General features: G+C 39.5%; 1 protein-coding gene and 1 pseudogene across 3 annotated transcripts in view; both read left to right on the top strand.

Moving 5' to 3' along the window:
* LOC110055518 (uncharacterized) overlaps positions 1–24817 on the top strand; it is a 50876-nt gene that overhangs the window by 13664 nt on the left and 12395 nt on the right. The window contains exons 1-4 of one of the 3 annotated variants that reach the window (XM_020761905.2): positions 11250–11485; positions 13428–13688; positions 14792–14932; positions 21434–21789. In XM_020761905.2, coding sequence (XP_020617564.2) covers positions 13541–13688; positions 14792–14932; positions 21434–21789 — 645 coding nt within the window. In that variant the 5' untranslated portion in view covers positions 11250–11485; positions 13428–13540. Of the gene's footprint in view, positions 1–11249; positions 11486–13427; positions 13689–14791; positions 14933–21433; positions 21790–24817 lie in introns of those variants that run through there. The other 2 variants (XM_020761906.2, XM_089288178.1) reach the window with 2 other exon arrangements.
* Positions 156–4732, top strand: LOC149113267 (uncharacterized; annotated as a pseudogene).

Here is a 24817-nt window from a genome sequence, read left to right as displayed (position 1 = left end):
CAAAAAAAACTGTTACGCAATCCTTTATATACAGGCTGGTCGTAACTTGGAATAAATCTTATCCCAGAACCAGATTAAAAGCTATTGGCTCTTAGAAAAATTGGGGCAATATTGCCTTTGGAAACGTCTTCACTATTCTAACAGAAGAAGTTCTGATGTATCTGAGATCACAAGGCAGAATTCGAATCCGTGCAGTTCCCTTGGCGGCGCTTATCGGCCTACCTATGGTGGGTGCTCTGGTTGTGTGGACAAAGAAAGGTCTTTACATGGAGCAAAAGTACACGTCGAGATTCAACGTTGGTAAGAAAAGTTCCCTGTCTCTAGTAATTGCCGATAAGCGCTCAATGGTGTTAGCAGTATAGTAACCTTGATCTAAGAAGGGGAGAAGATTGAGCCATGTTCTATTAACAATATTAGCCCTCGCCAGTGCGTGCAAGGGGAGTGGAATGGATAACACTACCATATTTTTTTTCGAAAATTTGATAAGAGGATTTACTCTGTGATGCCGACACTTTTAATAGCTGACTCTTAGCAAAATTATCTGACATTGTAGTTTCCATCAAATGATATTGTATTTTGCTAACTTTCTACGAAAATCCAAGATGGCAGACTTACGGACGCCATATGACGTACGCGACTTAAAGTCATGACCAGCAAAAGTTTTTAATATTTTCATTCCAGAGCTACCATTAAAAGCAATTTTAATTCAAGTTAAACAACACTTACATGCAGTGTAGTAACGCACGTTTGCTTACTGGTTCTCACTAGTTCTGTTGTAAAGCACTTAGGAGGCAGTAGAGCACTCAAGAAGTATGAGTATGACCTGCGCATGTTCATTCCTTTATAGGGCGATAAGAAATGCTATTGCACCCATTAGGGACAAACATTTTAAATCAGGCCATGGGATATTACCGGCACAATATTATTTAAGAATAGTACCGAAACTGTCCCGGATAATGTTGTAGTTTTATGACTTACTTTTCTCCAAATATTAACTTACAAGTAAAATATAAATAATTTTTAAAAAGATGTTGAACCGATATTTTTTACTGGGAAACAGCCGGCACGAGTTGAAAAATTTTTTGGCCCTATTTTGTCAAATGTTCTCAGTGATGGCTCTCTGCGTTTCAAATCGTTTATTCACAAAGGCAACAACTCGTCATGACAATCTCAGCTTCACGTAGTTCTAGTAAGTTTATTTCCTAGTTTAAGCAAAAGCCCGCCATCAGTTACCAAGAAGACGCCAAAGTGTCCAAATTAATGAAGATAATTTTTAACAGGTAATGATAAGACGATCTTCGATTTTAAGAACTCACTAACAACTTTTGACTTCCAGATAAAGTACACTCACAGACCAACCCGTACAAAGCTTATGGTCACGTCAAAACCATTTTGTATTTCCTTGGTTATCCGCGCAGCCGTCACACTCTCCTTGGCTCTTTATCAAATCCATGCAAATGGATGAAAAATTCAGTATACGCATATTATGATCTTATGTTCAATGCTTCACAGCGTGCTGTCAAAGGAGGAAGAAGGTCTAGAGTGTCTAAACAGAGTGTTGTTAACGCAACCCGTAATTTTCTTTATTATGTACCAAACCAATGGCCAGGCAGGTTTGATCAATGCATTGAGGTAAGCCGAATGTGAGGCACTTATTGAGCGCTAAAATCAAAGGACCCCACATAGTATCTCGTGCATAAACACCCTATGTGGCGTTATGGAAGACGGATAAGCTTTTTATCAATATTATCAAATTTTATTTTTAAAAAGCTATCCTTATACTATTCCCATCACAAGATCACCTTCAAAGGGAAAAAAGCTGAAAAGGTCGCAATGATCAAAGCGCACATTGGCAGCTTGCTGTACGATTCAATGGAGTGTCAACAACCTCGGCAGCCCCCGCTAAGAAATGTGCAGCAACAAGTGACCTCATCACTTTCCGAGGTTGAAACTGACTCACAAGTAGACGTGGTAGATCGAGTTGTCGGTTCAAGCCCGAGTAGCTTAAGTAACGAATCGACACCGGAGACTGATTTTATAGCAGAACCCCGCGCGGAAACATTACCGCCGTCAAAATATGGACAAAAGCGGGCACTGGTCGAGAGAGACGATTATGTTAATTGGACAAGATGTTTCGACACCTGTAAATAATTTAGATTAATCTTGACTGGTAGCTTTGCTTGTATATAAAAGTTTTAGGTTTTTATACACTTCGCGTGTTTGTTGACAAATAACAGTCAACTAAGCGACATGGAATATTTTTTTCCTTGCCAAAAAAAAACTGTGACCCTCACCCTGTTGCGAATAAAACAGGTTTGACCCTCCCCAATCTGTAGAAAATTTACTAATGACCCTTCTCTCCGAAGACCCGGAGACAAAACAGGCAAAACCTTCACTTTCGTTTTTCTATTAAGAACACTGAAATTGACCGTGTTAATAAAGTTTTATTGTTAGGAGTTATACTTGACGGGCACTTGTCTTGGAAATCTCGAATACAGAACATAGCAAAAAAAAAAAAAATTCAAAACAAGTAGGCATTAATGAGACCTCTCTATGTACTCTCTATTATACTTTAGTTTATCCCTATTTACACTACTGAGCAGGTATTCGGGGCTCGACTCATCAATCAAATCTCAAACTTTTAATTACGCTTCAGAAAGGAGTTATTGCGATAACTTCGAGAAGTACCTTTAATGCATATACACAGACCCTATTTTTTGAGGTTAAAAATGCTAAAATTTGAAAACATTACCAAACTTCAAAAACGGAAGGTTATGTGCGTACAAAAATCGCCTTCTTCCTGAAAACTTCAATGGCTTGTTTTTATTTAACTGTGACGTACATAAATACAATACATACTAGAACTAAGAAATTTACCCGTTTACCCTATTGTAATTAAGACTAATGTAGAGAAATTCTTCCTCCGTTTTCAAGGCCCAAAATTATTTAATTCTCTCAGCACTAAAATTCGAAATGCGTCTAGTATTGCTGTGCATGTTCACCTCTACACTTAAGTCATCTTCGGCGTGGTACAAGTATATTGTACTTCTCTTAGGTTAGTGACCTTGTGTGTGCTTTTTTCGGTTTTTTTTTTTTTTTTTTTTTTTTTTTTCGCTTTTTTTTAATATCCTTTTTACCTTCCTTTGCTTTCGCGCATCGTTTTGTGTGTCGATGACAGCATTTTTATTCTCTTGTTAGGGATTAATTACTTAAGGTAGTCCTTTGCATAAACCTTATTGGCTTCTCTGGGCTTCCTTGCCTATAATGTGCATAGATGTATTGTTTCATATATATAAATGGCAAAATAAAATAGAACAAACAAACAAACAAAAAAAATACGAAGAATTCCAACTAAATTTCATGTCGTCCTTTGGTAGGAAATTTACCTTGGAAACTTCTATCAACAGATCATTGGAGACAAGACAGGTGCGACTGCAGCCTTGACGATGAAAAGAAGCATTAAAGCGGTAGACGCTGTTCACCTTTTAGAGAAAACTGCGGGCGCTAGGGTGCGGATTATTCATATTGTGAGAAATCCATTTGACAACATTGCAACCATGGTCCTACGGAACAAAAAGCTCCGCGCACGGTATGGAGAACATAAAGTAAAGGTATGATAACAAATAGTAATATGCACATTATATGTATGCCGTGCGATTGCTTTAGGCCGGTAATGGGGCATGATAACGGTTACGATGTATTAATTGTTACACTACACAAGAAAAAAAGATTAGATTGTTTTATCCAAAGAGGAAAGCTGTAATTTCAGGGAACGGTGCCCTCTTTGCTGCATTTTACTTCTGCTCTGTAAAACCATTTTTTTTAAGAACGGCGAACGATAAACGTTCGATGATCCATCAAAAAGAAGTGTTTGGCCTGTAATTGACTATGCTTCACAGTGATTCTGAGCTGAGGCTGGTGTAAAAATATTCAACGTACGGATGGTTTAAAAATTTCAGAACTATTTACTTTATTTTGCTGGCTTGGACAGTATTTTAGACACCTGAATTACTGTATATACCGTGATGTCTACTTCATTTTTGAAAGCAAATAAAAGCAAGTACCACAGATGGTTTTCCAGTTGTTGCTTAAAGAGGGCGGTTTCACTAGAGGGGGGTCATGATTTTAAAATCACCGTAATTCTTGAAGTTAGTACGAAAATGTTTTTCTGACCAAGCAATTTACCCATTTCTACTGATAGACGTAATTTTCAGCGACTCAACCCTACTTACCCGACAGGCATCTTGGTCGTTCCAAAACAACGAAACGGCGGCCATGTTGGTGCACAAAATCAATCAAGTTGGAGTTGAACTCTTCTCTTATGTAAACAATTTCTTTCGTTCCAATAAATTTGCATGGCTGCTGCCCACGTGAGTGAGGACTCTCTTTTTATGTTACTTCGGTCTTAAAACATTGAAGAAACCCACTATTTACTGATTTGCGTCAGCAGGTAAACGCTCCTGATGTACTTGAAATAGAAACACAAAATTACTTTGATATGGCCAAGGGATGTAACAAGGCCAGGGAAGCTTTTCCAGGCAGCGTCATTGATGTGCCCAGCATGGAGAGAGTCAATATCTCCAGGACTGCGCAGCCACCGTGGACCCGGTCCCCTCCATAACACGTAATTTCATAGGATGGACCGCTGAACAAAAGAACGCTGTGTACGTCATGATGAAAAAGTACCCTTTTTCGAACGGTATTCTTTTGATAAGTAATTGCATTTTGTGTTCTTTTTAAAGTGCCACTAACTCCAAAAACGTTTGTTCCCTAATATAAATTTCATTTTTCTCCTCATCACTACTGCGAAAAAAATTATCGTTGTAGCTATTTTCTTTAATTTTTTATGAATTTTCAAAGTTTGTAAAATTGCCGTTTTCGATGTTCACGACCAAGGCTAGGAATAGCGGAGAATGGGACGACTTGGCTTCTGACGTCATTTCGGGAATAACAATATTTTGGGTGCTTTCCAGTCGACCAAAAATTCCGGTATGAATTTCCGGAAATTTTCTAGGGCGAATGGAACAGACTTTTCTGGTGGCTGCACCAGAGTGGAAAGCGCCCTCACACTTTTGTTCGCTTCAAATTTTTCAAAGAGTTCGAGGTTTAAATAGCAAAAAGAGAAGCATACAGAACACTGACACGTCGACACAGTGACTTTTTATAAACCCATGACGGCAGGGACCTTATACAAACCACAACGCAGCGAAAACGTCGCAAAACAAAGGGTAAACTAAACGCATCGCGTTTTTTGTACTTGAAATAAAGACTTTTCTAAACGAATAGTAAACGAAACCTACGTCCTACAACGAGGCGATTAAGATTGTTAAGGCTTCAAACTGGTGAACTAGCTGTGTATTTCTGGATTTAAAAAAATGTCTTCTTTCCCTCAGAGGCGCACGCAGAGTCGCTGAACTATCCATGAGATTTCTGAGGGAAAGAATCAGACTGACGCAGAGAGCCAAGGCAGATACGAAGAAAGAAGCCGAATCAACAGCACAGAGCATAACATCTGCTCTTTCCGCGGATGACGCTGCAGAGGTACTCGAAAAGGCTAAATCCACTACCCAGCGAGTCTTTAATACCACCAAAGACCGTCAACAGCGCAAGTTTGAGAAACTTTTGCGAGAGAAACAGTCTTCTGTTTCTCCTACAACTTTTGTTGACAAAACAAAGTGGGTTATCAACTTGTCATCCAGGACCCTTAACGAAGCTGAGGTGTCCTTACTGAAGAAAGGTCTAAATTTCGCCGTGACTCCTACGAGCGTCCCAGCCACCGAGATCATCGCCAGGATTGAGTCAGCAGTCAGGCCACTAGATGCGGAGCGAGCAGACACAGTCAGGAGATCCGTCAACACCATCCTTCAACAGGCACAACCACCCACGCCCAACATCACGAAGGAACAGCAGGAGGCTCTTAAAAGCTTAAAAGAGGACAACTCAATCATGGTCCTTCCGGCCGACAAAGGACGCGCTAGCGTAATCCTGGACGCTGACACATACCACGCAAAAATGTCAGCGCTAAATGATTCCGGACCGTACCAACTGCTCAACAAAGATCCGACAGACCGCTTGACCCGGAAGCTATCTGAGAAGCTGCTAACCCTGAAACGGAGTGGACACATATCAGAGGCGGTTTATAATAAGATCAGACCCCGACACAAACAACCACCTAGGATCTATGGTTTGCCGAAGATCCACAAGGCCGACACACCGCTTAGGCCAATTGTGTCGTGTGTCAACACCTTTGCATACGACCTGTCTGCTTCCTTGGCTAACGTATTATCTCCTCTTGCAGGTAACTCGAACTTCCCAGTGAAGAACTCAACTGACTTCGCCTCCACCATCGCCAGTGAAGAGATCCAGGACCACGAGATCATAGTGTCTTTCGACGTAGAGTCACTGTTTACCAACGTACCGATCGAGGGCGCCGTACAAGCCGCGCTACAAAAAATGGAGAACGACGCAGGCCTGGCTGACCGCACGACACTTACACCAGTTCAAATCGCGGACCTCTTGAATTTCGTATTAAGATCTACGTACTTCCAGTACAACGGATCGATTTACGAACAACGAGACGGCACAGCCATGGGGAGCCCTGTATCCGCGGTTATTGCTAATCTCTACATGGAGATATTTGAAGAACAAGCAATAGAGTCCGCACCTTGCAAGCCTAAGATCTGGAAACGCTACGTAGATGATACTTTCACCATCCTGGATCGGGATAGAGTTGACGTCTTCCTGCAACACCTGAACAGTCAACAACCATCAATCCGTTTCACCATGGAGATCGAGAACAACAACAAGATCGCCTTTCTCGACACGTCAGTTTACAGAGAACCTGATGGCCGCCTTACCACCAGTGTCTACAGGAAACCAACACATACTGATCAGTACCTAGCGTATGATTCACACCACCCTCAGTCAGTAAAGCGCAGTATTGTGAAGTGTCTGTACGACCGGGCTTAACGTCTCGTCACCAAACCATCAGTAATCGCTGGAGAGAAGAAACATCTGTCATCTGTACTTGTTTCTAACGGATATCCCCCCTCTTTTGTACAGAAGATCACAAAGGCACGAACAACCCCAAGAAGAGAGCCTGTCGCGGAATTTAAATCCACCGCCGCTTTACCTTATGTCCAAGGAGTTTCGGAGTCTCTCCGCCGGCCGCTGCCTAGAACAACAAGGCATTCGCACCGTCTTTAAGTCCGACACGACACTTCGGTCACACTTAGTACGACCAAAGGACACCGTCAACCCGGCTAAACAAGATGGTGCTGTCTACAGGATTCCCTGTGAGTGCGGCAAAGTCTACATCGGGGAAACAGGGAGATCTATGCAGGAGAGGATGAAAGAACACGACAGAGACATACGACTCGCCCGTACCCAGACCTCCGCCGTTTCTGAACGCACCCACGAGACCGGCCAGTATCCTATCTGGAATGAGGTCAAGTTTATTGATCGAGATCCTCACTGGTACGCACGTAGGGTCAAGGAAGCTATTCACATAAGACTTCACCCTAACAAAATCAACAGGGATAGTGGAATTGAAATTCCTGAAGCATGGATACCCACGATCAAGAAACACAACAACAGGAGAACGGTACAACAGCGTACCACTGAGGGAACAGCTACTCGCCGGAACAATGGAACAATAGGAGGATCGAAATGCACCAATCACAGCCGACCTTTGTGATATAAATGATACCGTGCAATCAGTCGACCTTATCGAAACGTCGCGATCTACATCTCAAGTGACTACATCGTGAGACAAACGATAATACACTTTATTATTGCATCTACCACGATGAATAACAACAACCTTTTCCTCGACATAGATGATAATAGATGATACAGTTCCTTCACTTAAAAATCTTGTCCAGGTTTGATAAAATATGAATCCCAAATAACCTAAAATGTTTTCATAGCCCTCGAAGCTCAGTCAAAAGTCTCTTGAGTGTTTTAGCCCGGTTCCCGAAGGGACGTCACTAGTAACCCGACCCAAATCCCACTTTGCGCGGTGGTGAACATAGAAATTACATGTTCAAACGCCTGTAGAAACGTAGGGATTTTATCAATCGGGTTTCTTCGCTTAAGTCATCAGGGAGACTAATAGATTTTATTAAAGGAAAAAACAATTGAGGTTAGTGGCACTTTAAGTCGTCATAACTGATACAGAACAGGAATGTAGCGTAATGGTTTTCATTCATTTTAGAAAGTGGTGAGAATAATAAGGTGATCTAAAGTTTTTTTGTTTTTTTTTTTTTAATTAATTTTTGGCTTGAGCAGCAAATGCACAGCGCAAATGGTCGCCTTAGTAAGACTTGAAGGGCCTAGAGTAACTTAGCTTACTTGTAGTTTCATGTTAATATTGTATTAGTTTTTTTTCCTCTTTTTGTTTTTCCCAACATTACTAGTGCTGTTTAAATAAAGTGTGTAATACCTTTTTTCTGTTTAGAATGGAGAGTTTTTCGAAGGTTTTCAAATGCTTGAAAATTAATGTTGCTTCCTGGATAGGACTAAGCATCCTTTCAAAACTGGCTACCATACCTCGCAACAGTGATGGTTCGTGCTCTTCTATGCGTCCTTCCTTTGTAAAGACACTGAATATATAAGCACACTCAAAAGTTCCTGCAACTCGGCAGGAGGAATTTCTGCTAGCTCACTTCGTGTTTCTCCTTTTTTTGAAGAAATGCTGCCAAAATAGCAATTTGTACTTTTGTTTTCTTTATAGTGCTTTAGTTTTCTTGTCAGTCCAAGCCAGTCAATGGAGCCCTTGAAAGACAAAAGACACAAATCTTGAACTTATCTCCGCCGTACGTGTCTTATCTTTTATGTTATTGTTCTTCGTGCTTTCGACATAATCCTCTACTGAAATCTATTTCCACTCGTGTTTTTAAATTAATTCAACATTTTAAACGGCCCCGAGAGCAGATTTGTATGATTTTGCGTTTTAAAAGCGAAATGATGCTAGTAAAGATCACCTTATTACGGTTCACATGTCAAAACCTATAATGTTTTTAACTCTGTCGAAACAAAGAAAGTACTTTCCATGTTTTGAACATTGTAACCTTAGCACATTGTTTATTTTCAAAATTCATGAGGACGTAGAATTCCAGTCAGTTAGCTCAAGGACGCAAACGCTGTAAATGAAACGGCTATCTGCAGCGAGATTCTTTTTTTTTCCCCTTGATTTGCTCAAATAGCCACTGCACATTTAGGAACATTGTTTGCGATGAACTGTAAGCTTTAAACAACTGACTTAGCATAAATAAAAAGTCGCTTTCCTTAGTCGCGACAACTAATATCCAAGGTCTGAAGTCTATATTCAACCCTAATACGAACAAGGAAATTCATCCCCCCCCCCCCTTAAAATAACAAAACAAAACAAAACAAAACAAAAAAACCAACACACCGTAGTACAAGGAGGGAGGTAGCTGGAAATGATTACGAAAGAGCTCAAATTTGGTAAAGGCGGCGACGTGACCATCAACCAAAATCTCGCCGTATGATCGGCCAATTACGAATTTTGGGAAAGAAAAGGTTTGTTGGGTGAGAACGGTAAGGTCTGGTCAGTGTTATTTTGATCTGAAGGCAACTTCACTTAATTTTATGCGTCTTTCAGAATCACTAGAGCCGCATTCACAAAGCCTTCTTAGCAGATCGTGCATCCTTATTGTATTTTCACAGTACTCTATTGCAGGAATAACAGCCGCCTTTGTTAAGAAACAGTACTTTACATTCATACTATATTACGAGAGCTGGACCCTGGTCTGTAATGAATCATTTGTTTTTCGGCGAAGAGCGACGAGTCCATAGTACCATCTACACAAAATAGGCCTAATCACGGTTTTCGACGCCATCTTTGGTGGGTGGGAAAAGTGGTAAAAAATTACAGCGTTTGTATGGGAATCCGACGATAAATAACTTTTTCGAAAAATGAATTTTACACAATTTGTAATGGTAATAGGACTGAGTGGAGTCCAATTCGGTCTGTTATAATAAGAGTGATAACAAAATCGGCCGACCGTGCTTCGGGAGTCCGATTTGTTTAATTACAGACCGAATTAGACGACACGGAGTCTAATTACCAATTAATGATAAACCTTACAGTTTCCGAGAAAAGAAAAATACCCAAGTTATGAAAGAAAGGGAAAATTTGCATTAAAATACCTACAAAAGAAATGCAAATATTCTAAGGCCACCGCGCCTCCTACCGGCATTAAGGCGCTAAAAACACAAAAGCAAGCGCGCGCGCGCACGCACGCACGCACGTGACTACAACTTTGAATGTGATTGGTTGATTTAAACTACAACTTTGAATGTGATTAGCTTATTAAACTGTCCGATAACAAACTGTCCAATAACAAACTGTCCGATAACAACTTGGCAAGTGAAATAATGGAAAATAGGAGTTTTTTAAACCAATCACAATCGAGGAAATTGTAATATTTTTTGACTAGAGAAGTTAAAATACTTGGTAGAAGATTGTATTCACCAAGTTTGAAGGATGTAGCTTCGCTAGAAGACGCTCAGATAATTTTCCATTTACATTTGTCTGTAAATTTGGCTGGTTAGACGCGGTTCAGGGGGAAAAAAATTGTAGACAAATGAATGGGAAATCAAAAATTAATTGAGTGTCTTCTAGCCCAGCTACGTCCTTCAAATTTGGTGAATACAATCTGCTACCGAGCCTCGGGAAGTTGCGATTCAAAAGTTGTGCACGATAAATATTTAAGACATGTTTTTGTCTTTTGTATGTTTGTTTGTTTGTTTGTTTTTGTTTGTTTTTTTTTTTCTGTAAATTTGTCAATTGTGCTATAACATATTCTAGATGAAATGAAGTCAAATATACTGATTCTCGATCAACGTTAACGCAGGTCGACAAATGAGCTTCAATCAGGTCGATGAATATTTATTATTTATTAAAAACTGGATCCTAGGATAATGCAACTCGAGAGTTTTGATTGGCTTAGTCATCATGGGTTATGAGCCATTATACCATGCTCTACAAATATGGTAAGCGTACAAGTACTTCTTTAGGCATTATTTTCACCTATGTACCAGTAAAATTAATATATTTTACTAAAGCGTTGCCAGATATCCCAGTGTTATCGAACGCAATGTAAAAGTTTTTCATGGAAATATTGTTGAAAGACATTTTATGCAATTAAATCAAATAAATGACGCATAATGTCATTGCATTTACAAATAGCAGTAACTGCACTTAAGTAAGTGTAGTAATAATATTCAATTCTGTATCGATATAAACGTTTGACAATTGACTACATCGACAACGTGACGCTTTTCTGAATTATTCGAAAACGTGTAATTGTACCAGGGGTCAGAAGCGCTTGCGGCGAAGCTCATTTATCATAACTGCTGAAAAGATCGCGTGACGTTTATTATTTTACCTCAACCAACGTGAAGAACGCAGGCAGTAGTGGAGGACGCCATTAAAAGAAGAGAAGAAAGCTCCACCACAGTAAGTAGCGTTCAGTTACAGCCCTTTGACATTTAATAGCTGCGCTCGATTCGGTGGACAAACGCCAAGCGAGTGACGTAGAACGGTTCCTTGTAGCGCTCTGTTTTCAATAACAATAATTATAGGCTAGGGATGGTGTAGTGGTGAGAGCGCTTTCTTCCCACCAATGTGGCCCGGGATGGATTCCGGCTTGGAACCATATGTCGGTTGAGTTTGTTAATTCTTGCCTTGCTCCGAGGGTTTTTCTCCAAGTAATAATCTAAATTCAAATTCGACCTGAATAGAGGCCTCGCATGAACAACAGCTATGGTTGATGTGTCTTCCTCTCTGAATATTTTAACTTATGTATTTTATTTAAGATAACTTAATTAACTTCGTAAGAGTTGGAATTCTCTTCTACGTGTAAGACCGCCGGATCTCGAGGCATAGCCGCGTTTAGACAAGTCAGAGTTATTTCTTCTTTTACACCCAAATATTGTTTCTTATCTTTTTAACCACTACATGAAGTCGGGTGCCGTTTTTTTTTTTTTTTTTTTTTTTTTTTTCAATTCTGAATTATAACAACTAACCAGCAAAAGCTGGCCATCGGCGAATAGCAAACCTTTATCGTGTACATCCAATCAAATCAAGGGATTCGCAATATAACAAGACACCAATGGAAGAAAAAGGTACTTATCCGAGACTGTTTAATAACGGACGAGAGTGACAAAAGAGGGATATATTCGCAAATTGTTCATAACTATAAATAAATCAAACTGCGAAAATAATATGACTTACAATGAAAAGATATATTTCAGACTCACTCGTGGTTTTAATAACGTGCTTGCGAAAACCATCACCGTTGTCAAGGATCCATAAATTTATGCACGTTTTTCCACGCGCTTTCTTTTCCTCTAAAGAACGATTGGCCTTAAGAAATCCGTAATAAAAAATTTCTCATTCAGCAGTATTGCATATGTATAAACATGATAGAACATTCGTCCGTTGGATTTCGAGAGTCGGAAAAAACGACTCCAAGCAAGTTACTAATTCTATGACAACGGAGGTTAGTTGCATATGAATTGTATTCTATTCTCTTTACGGATGAAATGTGCGTCTCAACGCTTTCAAACAACACTAATTGCTCCAAGTAAATCTGTAGTGTTTTAAGGACGCCAATGGAAAACTTTAACTTCCTTTTATGAATCATGTCGACACTTAAGGTTCTAAAGAGACCGAAATCGGCGGCAGTCTTTACAACCTCGTTCACGGGCCATTGCAGCCGCAAAGCGTCATGGGTACGTTTCCCACTTTTCCTGGGCGACGCTTTTCGGAGGGCGCTATTCTGTGATGAAGCTGACAGGCCTACACGTCTCTTTTGGCTCGTAACATGTGTACATTTGTCGTTTTCTATAAATATCGCTTTTCCGATCAACCTATTTGCTTCACACAGTATGCTGCATCGTAAAATAAAGGTTTTTGTTTTAGGAAATCGATCTAAATGTATGAAATTTTGCCAAGTTGAAAAATTTATTTTGCATGAATTTATAGTCAGAGCAATTTTATAACAAGCAAGGAAGGAAGGAAGGAAGGAAGGAGGGGACCTGGCAGAGAGGCTCATTTCCCATCTTTGCGCTCCTGTTGCCTCTACCCCTTCCCGTTTGCCTCTGCAGCGCAGGCTAAAAAATACTTTTAATATACCTGTCATTTGTTTTAACCTTTAATTTGCTTACCATTCCAACAATTTAAAGTTTTCTTTTATAAATGTTCTACGATTTGCGAACAACTATTGTCAACCTCATCAGGGAGTTTCAAGAAAAAAAAAATGGTGAAAAAAAGATAAGATCGTTACTCAAATAGTCCCTTAAAAAGAATAAGTGTTTCTTTCCTCACAAAGTCCGTTGGTCTTAGTTATCTGAAGTGTCCTTATCAAAAAAACTGTTTCGCAACCCTTTATATACAGGCTGGTCATAGCTTGATCTCATCCCAGAACCACCTTGACAGCATTTGGCTCTTGGAACAATTAGAGCAAGATTGCCTTTGGAAACGTCTTCATTGTTTTAAAGAGAAGCAGTAATGATGTGTCTGAGATCACAAGGCAGAATTCGAATCCGTGCTGTTCTCTTGGGCGTTCTTATTGGCCTGGGAGTGGCCGGTTTTTTGTTCATGTGGACGAACGTAGGTGTTTACATGAAGCGAAAGCCTATGGTGAGACACAATACTGGTAAGAGTCTCTTGTAGTTAGTAGTGGCCCTTACTAAGAAATTGGCAGAAACACTTTGTTACAAAAGAAAATTCCTTTCAATTTTGAAGTGCCGAATTATTCTAGTTAGTCCCATTACAGCGATAGCGCTGAATGGCGTTTAGCACACATTGCCAATTTAGTAAATTTTGATCTTGCCGTGCTATAGCATCGATTAAGCTAGATACATGCTTTTTTTTTTTTTTTTTTTTTTTTTTTTAGGGAAAAAAAAAGCTCAAAAAATCCCATCGTTCCCCAACTTTTACCTTTATTTTCTAATTTAGTGGTGTAATAAAGAGGGAAGACTGCGCTTTGATCTATTAAAAATAATAACCCTCGCACGTACGTGCAAAAAGAAGGAAAGAGGACAATACTTCCATAGGTTTTTTCGGAATTTCGATAAAGAAATTTTGCTATGTGATACCGATTTTGACACTTTCAATAGATGAGCTTTACCAAAATTTCGTGTCAACAATTTCATCTGACATTGCAATTACCATCAGTTTACCAAATTTTGTGATTTACCGAGAGGATAGTAGAATCCAAGATGGCAGACTAAATGACGCGTACGTCACATGACGAAAGGTGGCCCAAAACAGTTTCCAGCACTTTCCGAGACTTTCCGAGATTTTGATGGGTCATTACAACCACTCTTTATCAGTTGAAACTACAATCATGGTATCAAAAACTGTTGACTAATTGGTAAACACGTGATAACTTTCGTGACACGATAGGTTAGCATAGAAACCGTATGACCTGCTTAAAATACCTTAAGAGCTTATAACTAAAAAATAGCACGGTGAATTTTTTCTTTATTATCAGGTTTTTATTAACAAGATAAGACGTAGCTTTTGGTAAAGTATTAAAAAATTCTGTATATAGGATTCAGAGGCACCTTAAGGTGGCTCTGAACTTGTGGTTGCCATGGCAACGTCTACACGCGTCTACACATTGACATATCAAAATTTCTGCGGAGGATGAATGAATAGCTACTGAAAGTTTCAGCCCCTTAGAGGAAATCGTCTTGTCAAAACTTTGGTCAGACATACTGATTAAGTGGCATACCTCCTTCTCTTTCTTCGCAGGAAAAGATTACCATGGACCTGCTGCTGTTATCACTAGATCAGTTGGAAAACAAATGAACAAAGATAAACCTGTTATACAAGAAAATGAACAGAGTGCATTAGATGATAAAACTACGTTTAATGATGGCCCCATTTCTTCAGGTAATTCAATTTTTTGTTCATTTTATTGTTTTTTTGTTTTGCTTATACAGTGAAACCTGTATTAAGAGTGACTTCCTGTAAATACTACGGATAGGTGTGCAAAATGCAAAAATCGAATTCCCTCAAACTTTTTCACAAGAAAGCCCTCTGGAAACTGTTTAGGAAAATACAACTTTTAGTTCGTTTGGATTTATATTTTTCAAGTAAAGCGATTTTTTAATTTTCACCCTTGGAGAAGCCCTCGAACCACTGAAAAATGTGCTTCGTTTTTGCGACTCGTGTAAGGAAACTAAAACAATTATCAAATCTATTTCGATATTACACAATTCAGTGACCCTTCCTTTACAAAGTACAGTTATTAGAATTGGAAAAGATTCAAACCTGAATTTTTTAAAAATTTTCGAATTTACCCTCCTAAACAGCATTATCAGAAAGCTCGATTTTGGCAAATTTCAACAGCAAAACTCGCTACCTAGTACATGGATTCCGCTGTAAAGATGGTATTCTGTAGAAAGAGTAAGGCTTCCTCTATCGTTCTGTGAAATAAAACTTTGAGGCAACTCAAACTACGAATTTAGACGACCGAAAATATTTACGGTACTCGCTTGAAGTTTATGACCTTTGAACTTACAGTTGTCTTCATGAATACAAGAGATAACCTAAACAACAGTTGGAATTTTAGCCTGAATGCGACCCTTTCTCCCATTTAAATGATTTATAGTTATTTTTTATCTTCTGTGGGCAATTTTATCGAAAGTAATTTTTTTTTTACGGGGAAAAGGAGTTCTAACTTGTTTATGAGTACGTGCGTATTTGTTTACTGAAGCGGAAATTTGTGGATATTAAATTTATTCCATCTAAGTTCTATTTCGTGTGCTGCAAGGCGTTTCGTGTTCCCATTAAAACAAAATGGTATTGCCAAGTAGAAGGTTTTCTTCTCAGATTTTAAAACAACATATAGTTTTTGACTTACCGTCCACATGCATTGCTTGATTTACTCAGCAGCGTTACACCGGGTGTGATAGCGCTAAGATGGCGTGACGATAATGGACAAATTGCTTTTCGCGAATCGAATTCATCAAAAAATATGTATATATAATATCTTTCTTTGAGACTACTTGATAAAGACTCTTGTGAAATAAGTCTGCAAATTTTGAAACTCTCATTGCTGTGAAATAAAAAACCTGGATCTACTATTTCTATGCCACGGTCGTGTGATCCTCGAGTGTGGTATCACATGACAATAACAACTAAGAAATAGCCACCTGCAGTTATTCTCAAATCGTTGGGGGCACGTGCGGTCCTAGAGTTACGAATCCCGTACATGTTCAATGTGTTTTAATTCGAAAATGTGACAAAGACATCAAGGTGATTTGAAGGCTACTGATGTGAGCGATTCTTCTCTACACGAAGCAAGGCTACTGTTGGCTGGAGCAGGTCAGTGTATTCGTAATTCAGTTTTCTCTTTAGATCGAAAATATTGCAGAAGATTATCGAGAAAATACTGAGTGCTACGGTAACAGACAATCACTATGACGCCCAATAAGGCGTGATTTCATGATACGCGAAATCAAAATCTAATGGCACTTTTCAATGTAGCTGACCGTGCAAAAGCGTAATAGTCTCTTGAGTTATATTGCGGCCCGGCTATTTACAAGTTTCTCCCACGAAAATGATCCCACTTACTAACCACGTGGAGGAGAGGGACTAGAAATTACAGGTGGGGCAGAGGGGGGGAATACTTGTCGGCTTGCCTCACTACAAGAGAAAAGTCAAGAGAAACTTTAAGGTAGTAACATATAAGGGAATTACAGAGATGACTGAAAAAATAATAATAATTTGTAGACCCCGCCTGTTATCATGAAAATCTGCGAATCTGATGATTTATCGCATTGTTGTCCTCTTGCTTGTTAAATAAGGTATAAAGGCACCTACCAGCATTGAATCCCATTCACCTTACAAAAACGCGGATGGCTCCTCTGCTTTCTTCTGTCGCCGAAACATTCTCACGTATCATTTAAATTGCGTAAGAAAGTGGAGTCCTATAATACTGCGTGACATTATCTGTGATGCCTTTCTCAATGTTATCCAAGGGCTTACATCCCCGGGGTTACGTTGCTGTCGCATGGTTTTTCGAAACCCTTACCTTTAAACTAAACTTCCAGAAAAAGCATATCACACATTTTGTTTCCAAGGTTGTTTTGACGTGGATGAAGGTATTTTGAGCACAACAGTATGCCCTCGTCATCGGGACCTATGGGGGATAAGGTGGCGTAGCAACAAAAAGAACTGTTCCTGTCCAGAGCAATGGATACAATATGAGAAGAACCAGAAAGGGGATCGTGGGATAAATCTGGTTCAGTCGAGAAGACTCCACCCTCAGACGCAAATTTTGTTGTCTGTAGGCTCTCATAATAAAGTGTATTATGATTTGTCTCACGATGTAGTCACTTGAGATGTAGATCGCGACGTCTTCAGGCGATAAGGTCGACTGATTGCACGGTATCATTTGTATCACAAAGGTCGGCTGTGATTGGTGCATTTCGATCCTCCTATTGTTCCATTGTTTCGACGAGTAGCTGTTCCCTCAGTGGTCCGCTGTTGTACTGTTCTCCTATCCTGTTGCTGTGTTTTTCGATCGTGGGCATCCATGCTTCAGGAATTTCAATTCCACTATCCCTGTTGATGTGAAGGGTGAAGTCTTATGTGAATAGCTTCCTTGACCCTACGTGTGTAAGGGTAAAGGTAAAGTCTGCATGCGAGCCAAGTGGCCCATCAGGCCGGAGGTTATCCCGGTTTCTGTAGCATGAAGCGACTAGGAGTATTTCTACTCCCCCCCCACTTTCCCTTGGATGCTAGTCCATCGCAGGGTTACCCCCAGCATTAAGTTCGCCGGTACCCATTTATACACCTGGGTGGAGAGAGGCACTGTGAGAGTAAAGTGTCTTGCCCAAGAACACAACACAATGTCTCCGGCCAGGGCTCGAACCCGGACCGCTCGATCCGGAGACGAGCGCACTAACCATGAGGCCACCGCGCCTCCCATGACCCTACCTGTGTACCAGTGAGGATCTCGATCAATAAACTTGACCTCATTCCAGATAGGATAGTGGCCGGTCTCGTAGGTGTGTTCAGAAACGGCGGAGGTCTGGGTACGGACGAGTCGTATATCCCTGTGGGGTTCTTTGATACTCTCCTGCATAGATCTCCCTGTTTCCCCGATGTAGACTTTGCCACACTCACAGGGAATCCTGTAGACAACACCATCTTGTTTAGCCGGGTTGACAGTGTCCTTGGGTCGCACTAAGTGTGACCGAAGTGTCGTGTCGGACTTGAAGACGTTGCGAATGCCTTGTTGTTCTAGGCAGCGGCGGAGAGACTCCGAAACTCCTTGGACATAAGGTAAAACGGCGGTGGATTTAAATTCCGCGTCGGGCTCTCTTCTTGGTGTTGTTCTTGCCTTTGTGATCTTCTGTACAAACGAGGAGGGATATCCGTTAGAAACAAGTACAGATACCCAGACCTCCGCCGTTTCTGAACACACCTCGAAAATCTTTGCCACATTATCCAATTTTAACAAATTGAATATGTGCGGGATTTGAAACTCTAGGACCGCACGTGACACACATGCCACAGACGATTTGAGAATAACTGCAGGTGGCCATTTTTTAGTTGTTATTGTCATGTGATGCCACACTCGAGGATCACACGACCGCGGCATTTCACCGTAATGACTTTTGTAGACTTATTTCACAAGAGCCTTTATCAAGTAGTCTCGAAGCATTATGATGTCAAAAGATATAATAAATACATTTTGATGAATTCGATTTGCAAAGAGCGATTTGTCAACTATCGTCACGCCATCTTAGCGCTATCACACCCGATGTAACGCCGCCGAGTAAATCAAGCCATGCATGTGGACGGTAAGTCAAAAACTATATGTCGTTTTAAAATCTGAGAAGAAAACCTTCTACTTGGCAATACCATTTTGTTTTAATGGGAACACGAAACGCCTTGCAGCACACGAAATAGAACTTAGATGGAATAAATTTAATATCCACAAATTTCCGCTTCAGTAAACAAATACGCACGTACTCATAAACAAGTTAGAACTCCTTTCCGCGTAAAAAAAAAATTACTTTCGATAAAATTGCCCACAGAAGATAAAAAATAACTATAAATCATTTAAATGGGAGAAAGGGTCGCATTCAGGCTAAAATTCCAACTGTTGTTTAGGTTATCTCTTGTATTCATGAAGACAACTGTAAGTTCAAAGGTCATAAACTTCAAGCGAGTACCGTAAATATTTTCGGTCGTCTAAATTCGTAGTTTGAGTTGCCCCAAAGTTTTATTTCACAGAACGATAAAAGAAGCCTTACTCTTTCTATAGAATACCATCTTTACAGCGGAATCCATGTACTAGGTAGCGAGTTTTGCTGTTGAAATTTGCCAAAATCGAGCTTTCTGATAATGCTGTGTTTAGGAGGGTAAATTTGAATTTTTTTAAAAAAATTCAGGTTTGAATCTTTTCCAATTCTAATAACAGTACTTTGTAAAGGAAGGGTCATTGAATTGTGTAATATCGAAATAGATTTGATAATTGTTTTAGTTTTCTTACACGAGTCGCAAATACGAAGCACATCTTCCAATGGTTCGTGGGCTTCTCCAAGGGTGAAAATTAAAAAATCGCTTCACTTGAAAAATATAAATCCAAACGAACTAAAAGTTGTATTTTCCTAAACAGTTTCCAGAGGGCTTTCTTGTGAAAAAGTTTGAGGGAATTCGATTTTTGCATTTTGCACACCTATCCGTAGTATTTACAGGAAGTGACTCTTAAGCGGACCCCATATTTAAAAGCGGACACCCTATATTAAGTGGACACTAGCTTTAAGTCCGTAAATTTTCTTCCCACATTTACTGTAAAATAAAACCACATTCAGCGGACACCTCTGTTAAGCGGACGCAGATACCAATATATTAATCCATTTTGTTGCACAAAACCTGCAATAGGCGGACACTTCAAGGACTTTTTACTTCTTAAAGTTCAGCTGAGACTCCTTTAACATTGTTCAGCGATGTCGTTTTAGAACTAAGTAGATTATTCCAGATTGATCCATTTACCGACAGCATGCATCATTCCATGAAAACACAATTAAAGTTTTTTGGGCAATTAATTTATTTACCACCTATTTCAAGGTATTAGATGCATTATGCATGAATTATATGTCAACCTCTCGATATTTAAGATATATTTGTCGTAAATTGTTTTCAGTGCAACTTCGGTAAACTTCGAAAAAATGTGGTCAAGAAAATACTATTTGCTCCACTGAATCCTTTATAATGCATAACAAAGACACCCTTTATTAAGCGGACACTAAGTCTAGCCCTGACTCCAAAATTAGTGTCTTCATTACGTTCATCCTTTTTACAAACCCCTATCCAGCGTACGGACACCTATCTATATGACGCACACCAATACAACATAATGAATTTTATTTAGTAGTCTTCATTGTTGAAAAACCTCTATTGAGTGAACGTCAGACTAAATTCACAGTGCAGTTTTAAATTACAGCCTTGAAAGAGTGAGTTGTTTTGTATTAGTTTGTCCCTAGTTAATAGATGGGAATGGCTATGAAGCCCGCCAAACACCAAAGGAGCAAACAAAGATGCCAAGATTTATGTTGGAAGGTCCACGACCGTACACAGTGTTTTGTTTCGCGCTCATACACTATGCGTGAGTTGCGTAACCAACACGTTTCTATTAGTTAGTTCCTCGGTCAGTAGTAAACAATTATTGTGTTTTGTGCACGGTCAAGACCAAAAAAGAGAACAAAAACATACAACAAAGAACTTTCTCGAGTTTCATAACCATTCCCCTCTACTGACTATAGCTTCAATAATATAGGATATTGCTGTTGTATTGTTAAGTGTCAACACACTTCAAAGAAGATTGCAAACAACATTAAGAATTGGGAATAGCTTGGTAAACAACTTGGAAGTTTATTCTACAAGAACTGTCGACTGTAAATCATTATCATGTATTGTGCAATCTTGACAAACTTCTGTTTAAACTTCTGTTTTCTTGAAAACGTTTAGTGTGAGATGAACATTTTTTGACATCATTTTGACAAATTTCTGATGGCTTTCGAGTTCCCAATAATGTTACACAAATGCAACAATTATGATTGGGAAATCAGAAACATTTTACGAATCGTCAATGGATATACACGGGCGGCTTTTATTTTTAGTACAGATTGCGCGAATCGTAAGCCTTCTTTGACTTATCGTGGATAACAAGTTGTCAATCTCCACGTCACATCGTCATTCTGACACTTGACCTCTCCGCTTTACACAGTTCTTGTACTTTTATTTTCCAGTTTAAACGAAACTATCATTTATCAAAAGAATTTCAAGTGATCGTCACAAATTAACCAAAATTATGTTAAAAAGGCAATGACTCGGTGATCTTTGATTCAAAGAACCACAATTTTCCACTTACAGATACAGTAAACTCGCAGATCAACCTGTACAAAGCTTATGGTCACGTCAAAACCATCCTGTTTTTCATTGGTTATTCGCGTAGTCGTCACACTCTTCTTGGTTCTTTACTGGATGCTCATCCGCACATGGTTATAGCAGATGAAACAATGGCTTTCTTCAAGTGGAGCTCAAAACGAGACATATGGTTGAACGGCTCAATATACGCGTATTTTGACATTATGTTCCACTCTTCACAGCGTGCAGTCAACCAGGGAAGAAGGTCTGAATTATTTAAAGGAAGTGTTGTGAACACAACCTCCCAGTTTCGTTATTATGTGCCAAACCAATGGCAAGGAAACTTTGATCAGTATATTGAGGTAAGCCGAATGTGAGGCATTTATTTTGCATTGAAATCTGAAATCAAAGGATCCAGTGGGTATCTCTTGCATTGGCGCCCTATTCATTCCCATGGATAAACGGATACGAAGAATTTTAACTAATTTTCTTATTTCCAAAATCTCATTTTCTTAACTTCGTCTAGTTGCTAATCTTTAGTGCTAAAAAAATCATCATGTGATCCTTGTGAAAGAAAAACCATCGCATCCCACAGGACTGATAACCTGACACTTGTAGAGTCTACTTGAATTTATATACCTCTTGCTAATCGAGTTCGAGGTCTGTACTGTAAGTTGCAGTCCGAGTTTTGTCTTCATCGATTTATGGCCCAAGCGCGAAGCGCACGGGCCATAAATCGAAAGGGGAAAACGAGGATCCATAACTTACAGTACAGACCGAGAAAACGAGGTTAGTAAGATATTAATTTATTATATCTTTACTGTGTGTCTGATGGGTTCTGGAACGATTTCTATTCACGCGAATTTAACGGCTTCAAATTTCTGACGCACCTTGAAAGCAAAACGAGTCAATTTGAAATCATTGTTAAGTGACTCTTAAGCGGCCTTCACACGGCAAACTAGAGTTGGCAAACTCGTGTTGGCAAACTCAAGCTGGTGTGTGTGAACGGCACAAAAACAGTCCGCAAACACGTTGGCAAACTGTTGGCGACAAATAGAACTTGCCTCTATTCTCACCAACTTTTTCACCAACTTTTTCGTGCTGGTAAACTCGTATTTGACGTGTCAACGATTGGCAAACGTGTGTTGATAACTGTCAACCAATCAAAACACGCACTCTATTCACGTGATATGCGTGACACTTCTCAAAATGGCGGAAGGACTTGAAGACCGTGAGGCAACTTTTCAATTTATCGAGGAAGTGCAAAATTGTTCAGATCTGTGGGACGTTTCGTCTCCAGCGTATAAAGACACGAAAAACAAGCAGAAGAAAATGGAAGAACTAGCGGAGAAACTGGGATTAAAAGGCGGTAAGTAAAGTTTGTTTTCTAGGACGATGGAGTTCCGTTTTTGATCATAGTCGTTGTTCAGAAATTACTCTTTTCATCTCAAAGTTCCGCATTCACAACTATATCCATTTTTGTTGAGTGATTTGAATTAGATTGTGATGTGAATTTATAGTTAAATTTGGAGTGCATCACTATTATAAACCTTAACAGGAGAAATAGTCAGAAGTATCAAGGCTGCATGCTTATTAGAACACATCACTGATTGCACCAAGAACATGTTTATAGTTTTGGTGAGCTGTGTATGCCTATAAATTACTACACATGTACTCAGGCTCCTTCAATGCATTTGGCTCGCGAGTTTGTAAAATAGAACATAATAAAGTAAAGCAAAAGCGAAATTTTGAATTTTAATTTAAAATCCCTTCATCAAGCTACATGTACAGATGAAAAGGCCCACCGAAACCCTTTTACCGAGTTGCACTAGCCGAAGGCTAAAAGCAGGGATTTTGTACAAACATTAAGAGCCAGTGCCCATGACTATGGACCAAACAACGGCACAAGTCGAAAAATCGATCTTGCTCATTTTTTGCCTATAGGTTGGCCCTAGCTAGTAAACAAACGGACCATAGTTAGTTTCTGCTAATGCAGCCTTTTTGGAGAGAAATTTGCGAAAAACGATTTCGCCCCGATTGAGCTCAAAATCTACTTCCTGTTACGCTAAATTTTCTGAAAATTTGATTGCTTTGCGCGTCGCACAGCAGTTACTTGAGAATCTTTCAATGGTCTTTACATTCAGCTCAGGTCTTCATGGTATGACTGAGCGAAAAATAAAATAAATCGAGGTTTCTTTTGAGCCCGAAACGAGATCGAACAGAAACGCAAAATATTACGTTGTGTTGCAAACGAATTATAGCACTAAAATATCGCCATATTTTTCTATGGGCTATAACTTTAAATACCATGAAAACACTTTCTACGGGTTAACTGTACACCCACCTGTTTGAAAATCAAAAAACATCTCTGGGCAAATGGTTTTAAGTCGCCCGCCTTGGCCTGTGCTTCTCATAAATTTTTCCCTGAACCGCCGTGAGAATGTAAACAATTGCGTGACGCGGGCGGTCACCCTGAATACATAATCCGTTTCCAACAAACGTACCGCAGATGGCTATCTTAGAACATCTGGGTGAAAAAAGAAAAACACAATGGACCACTTTTAACTTTAATATTTTGAAAGTCATCGCTTTGGAAATTTCGTTAATTAAAAACGCCAATTAAAAGCAATTTACTTGGAGTTCGGGTGTTATTGCTATGTCGTTTTAAGTTGTCGTTCTTTCTTTGATCATTTTAATTACAAGAACGAGTTCTAAAAAGAAAATCGTTCTAAGTTCATTTGTTAAGCGCAATGACAAGATGATATTGTTGGTTTGTAGCCTTACACGATCTGAAGGAACGCTACAGTGATTAAATTTGTATTTGTTGATTTCGACGGATCGATTTTCGGTTAAACATTTTTATTTGTACCAGCACATTTAGTGCCTTTTCTCCTGCTAAGAAGTCGGAAAAAGTAAAGTAAACAAATCCCAAAAGTTTAAATCATAAATAAGAGGCATCAACAGTGCGCGTATCTCGGTAAGCTGTTAATTCGAGCAATTACCGTGCTGGACGGATTGCTTTCCAGGTTACGCACGTACTATACATATAGTTCATTGTGCGCGAATGTTTCTGTTTCAAACAACTAAAATGCTCAATGCTCTTTTTCTTTTTTTCTTCAGTCTTGAAACTTAAGGTTAGAGTTTGGCTAAACCCTAAACTGTTTTGGCGGTCAAACTATTTCTGGCTAATTGCTTAATCAAATTATAAATATATTTCATTGAAATTCGCTCTTCCGTGACCGACTTCCGCGAACAAAACAAGATGGATGTCCCCGGGGGGGGGGGGGGTTACTTTGGGAATTTCTGGGTGGGGATGTGCCGCTGGGAACCTGGAACCCTTAGCCTATACCAGAGCTAGTTCAGCTGAATTTTGTTACCCTATACTAGAGT

This window comes from Orbicella faveolata, unplaced genomic scaffold (assembly GCF_042242905.1).
Source record: "Orbicella faveolata isolate gen_17 unplaced genomic scaffold, um_ofav_v1 contig_15, whole genome shotgun sequence".
NCBI lineage: Eukaryota > Metazoa > Cnidaria > Anthozoa > Scleractinia > Merulinidae > Orbicella > Orbicella faveolata.
The sequence above is the reverse complement of the archived record's forward strand: the minus strand, read 5'-3'. Positions and strand labels throughout refer to the sequence as shown.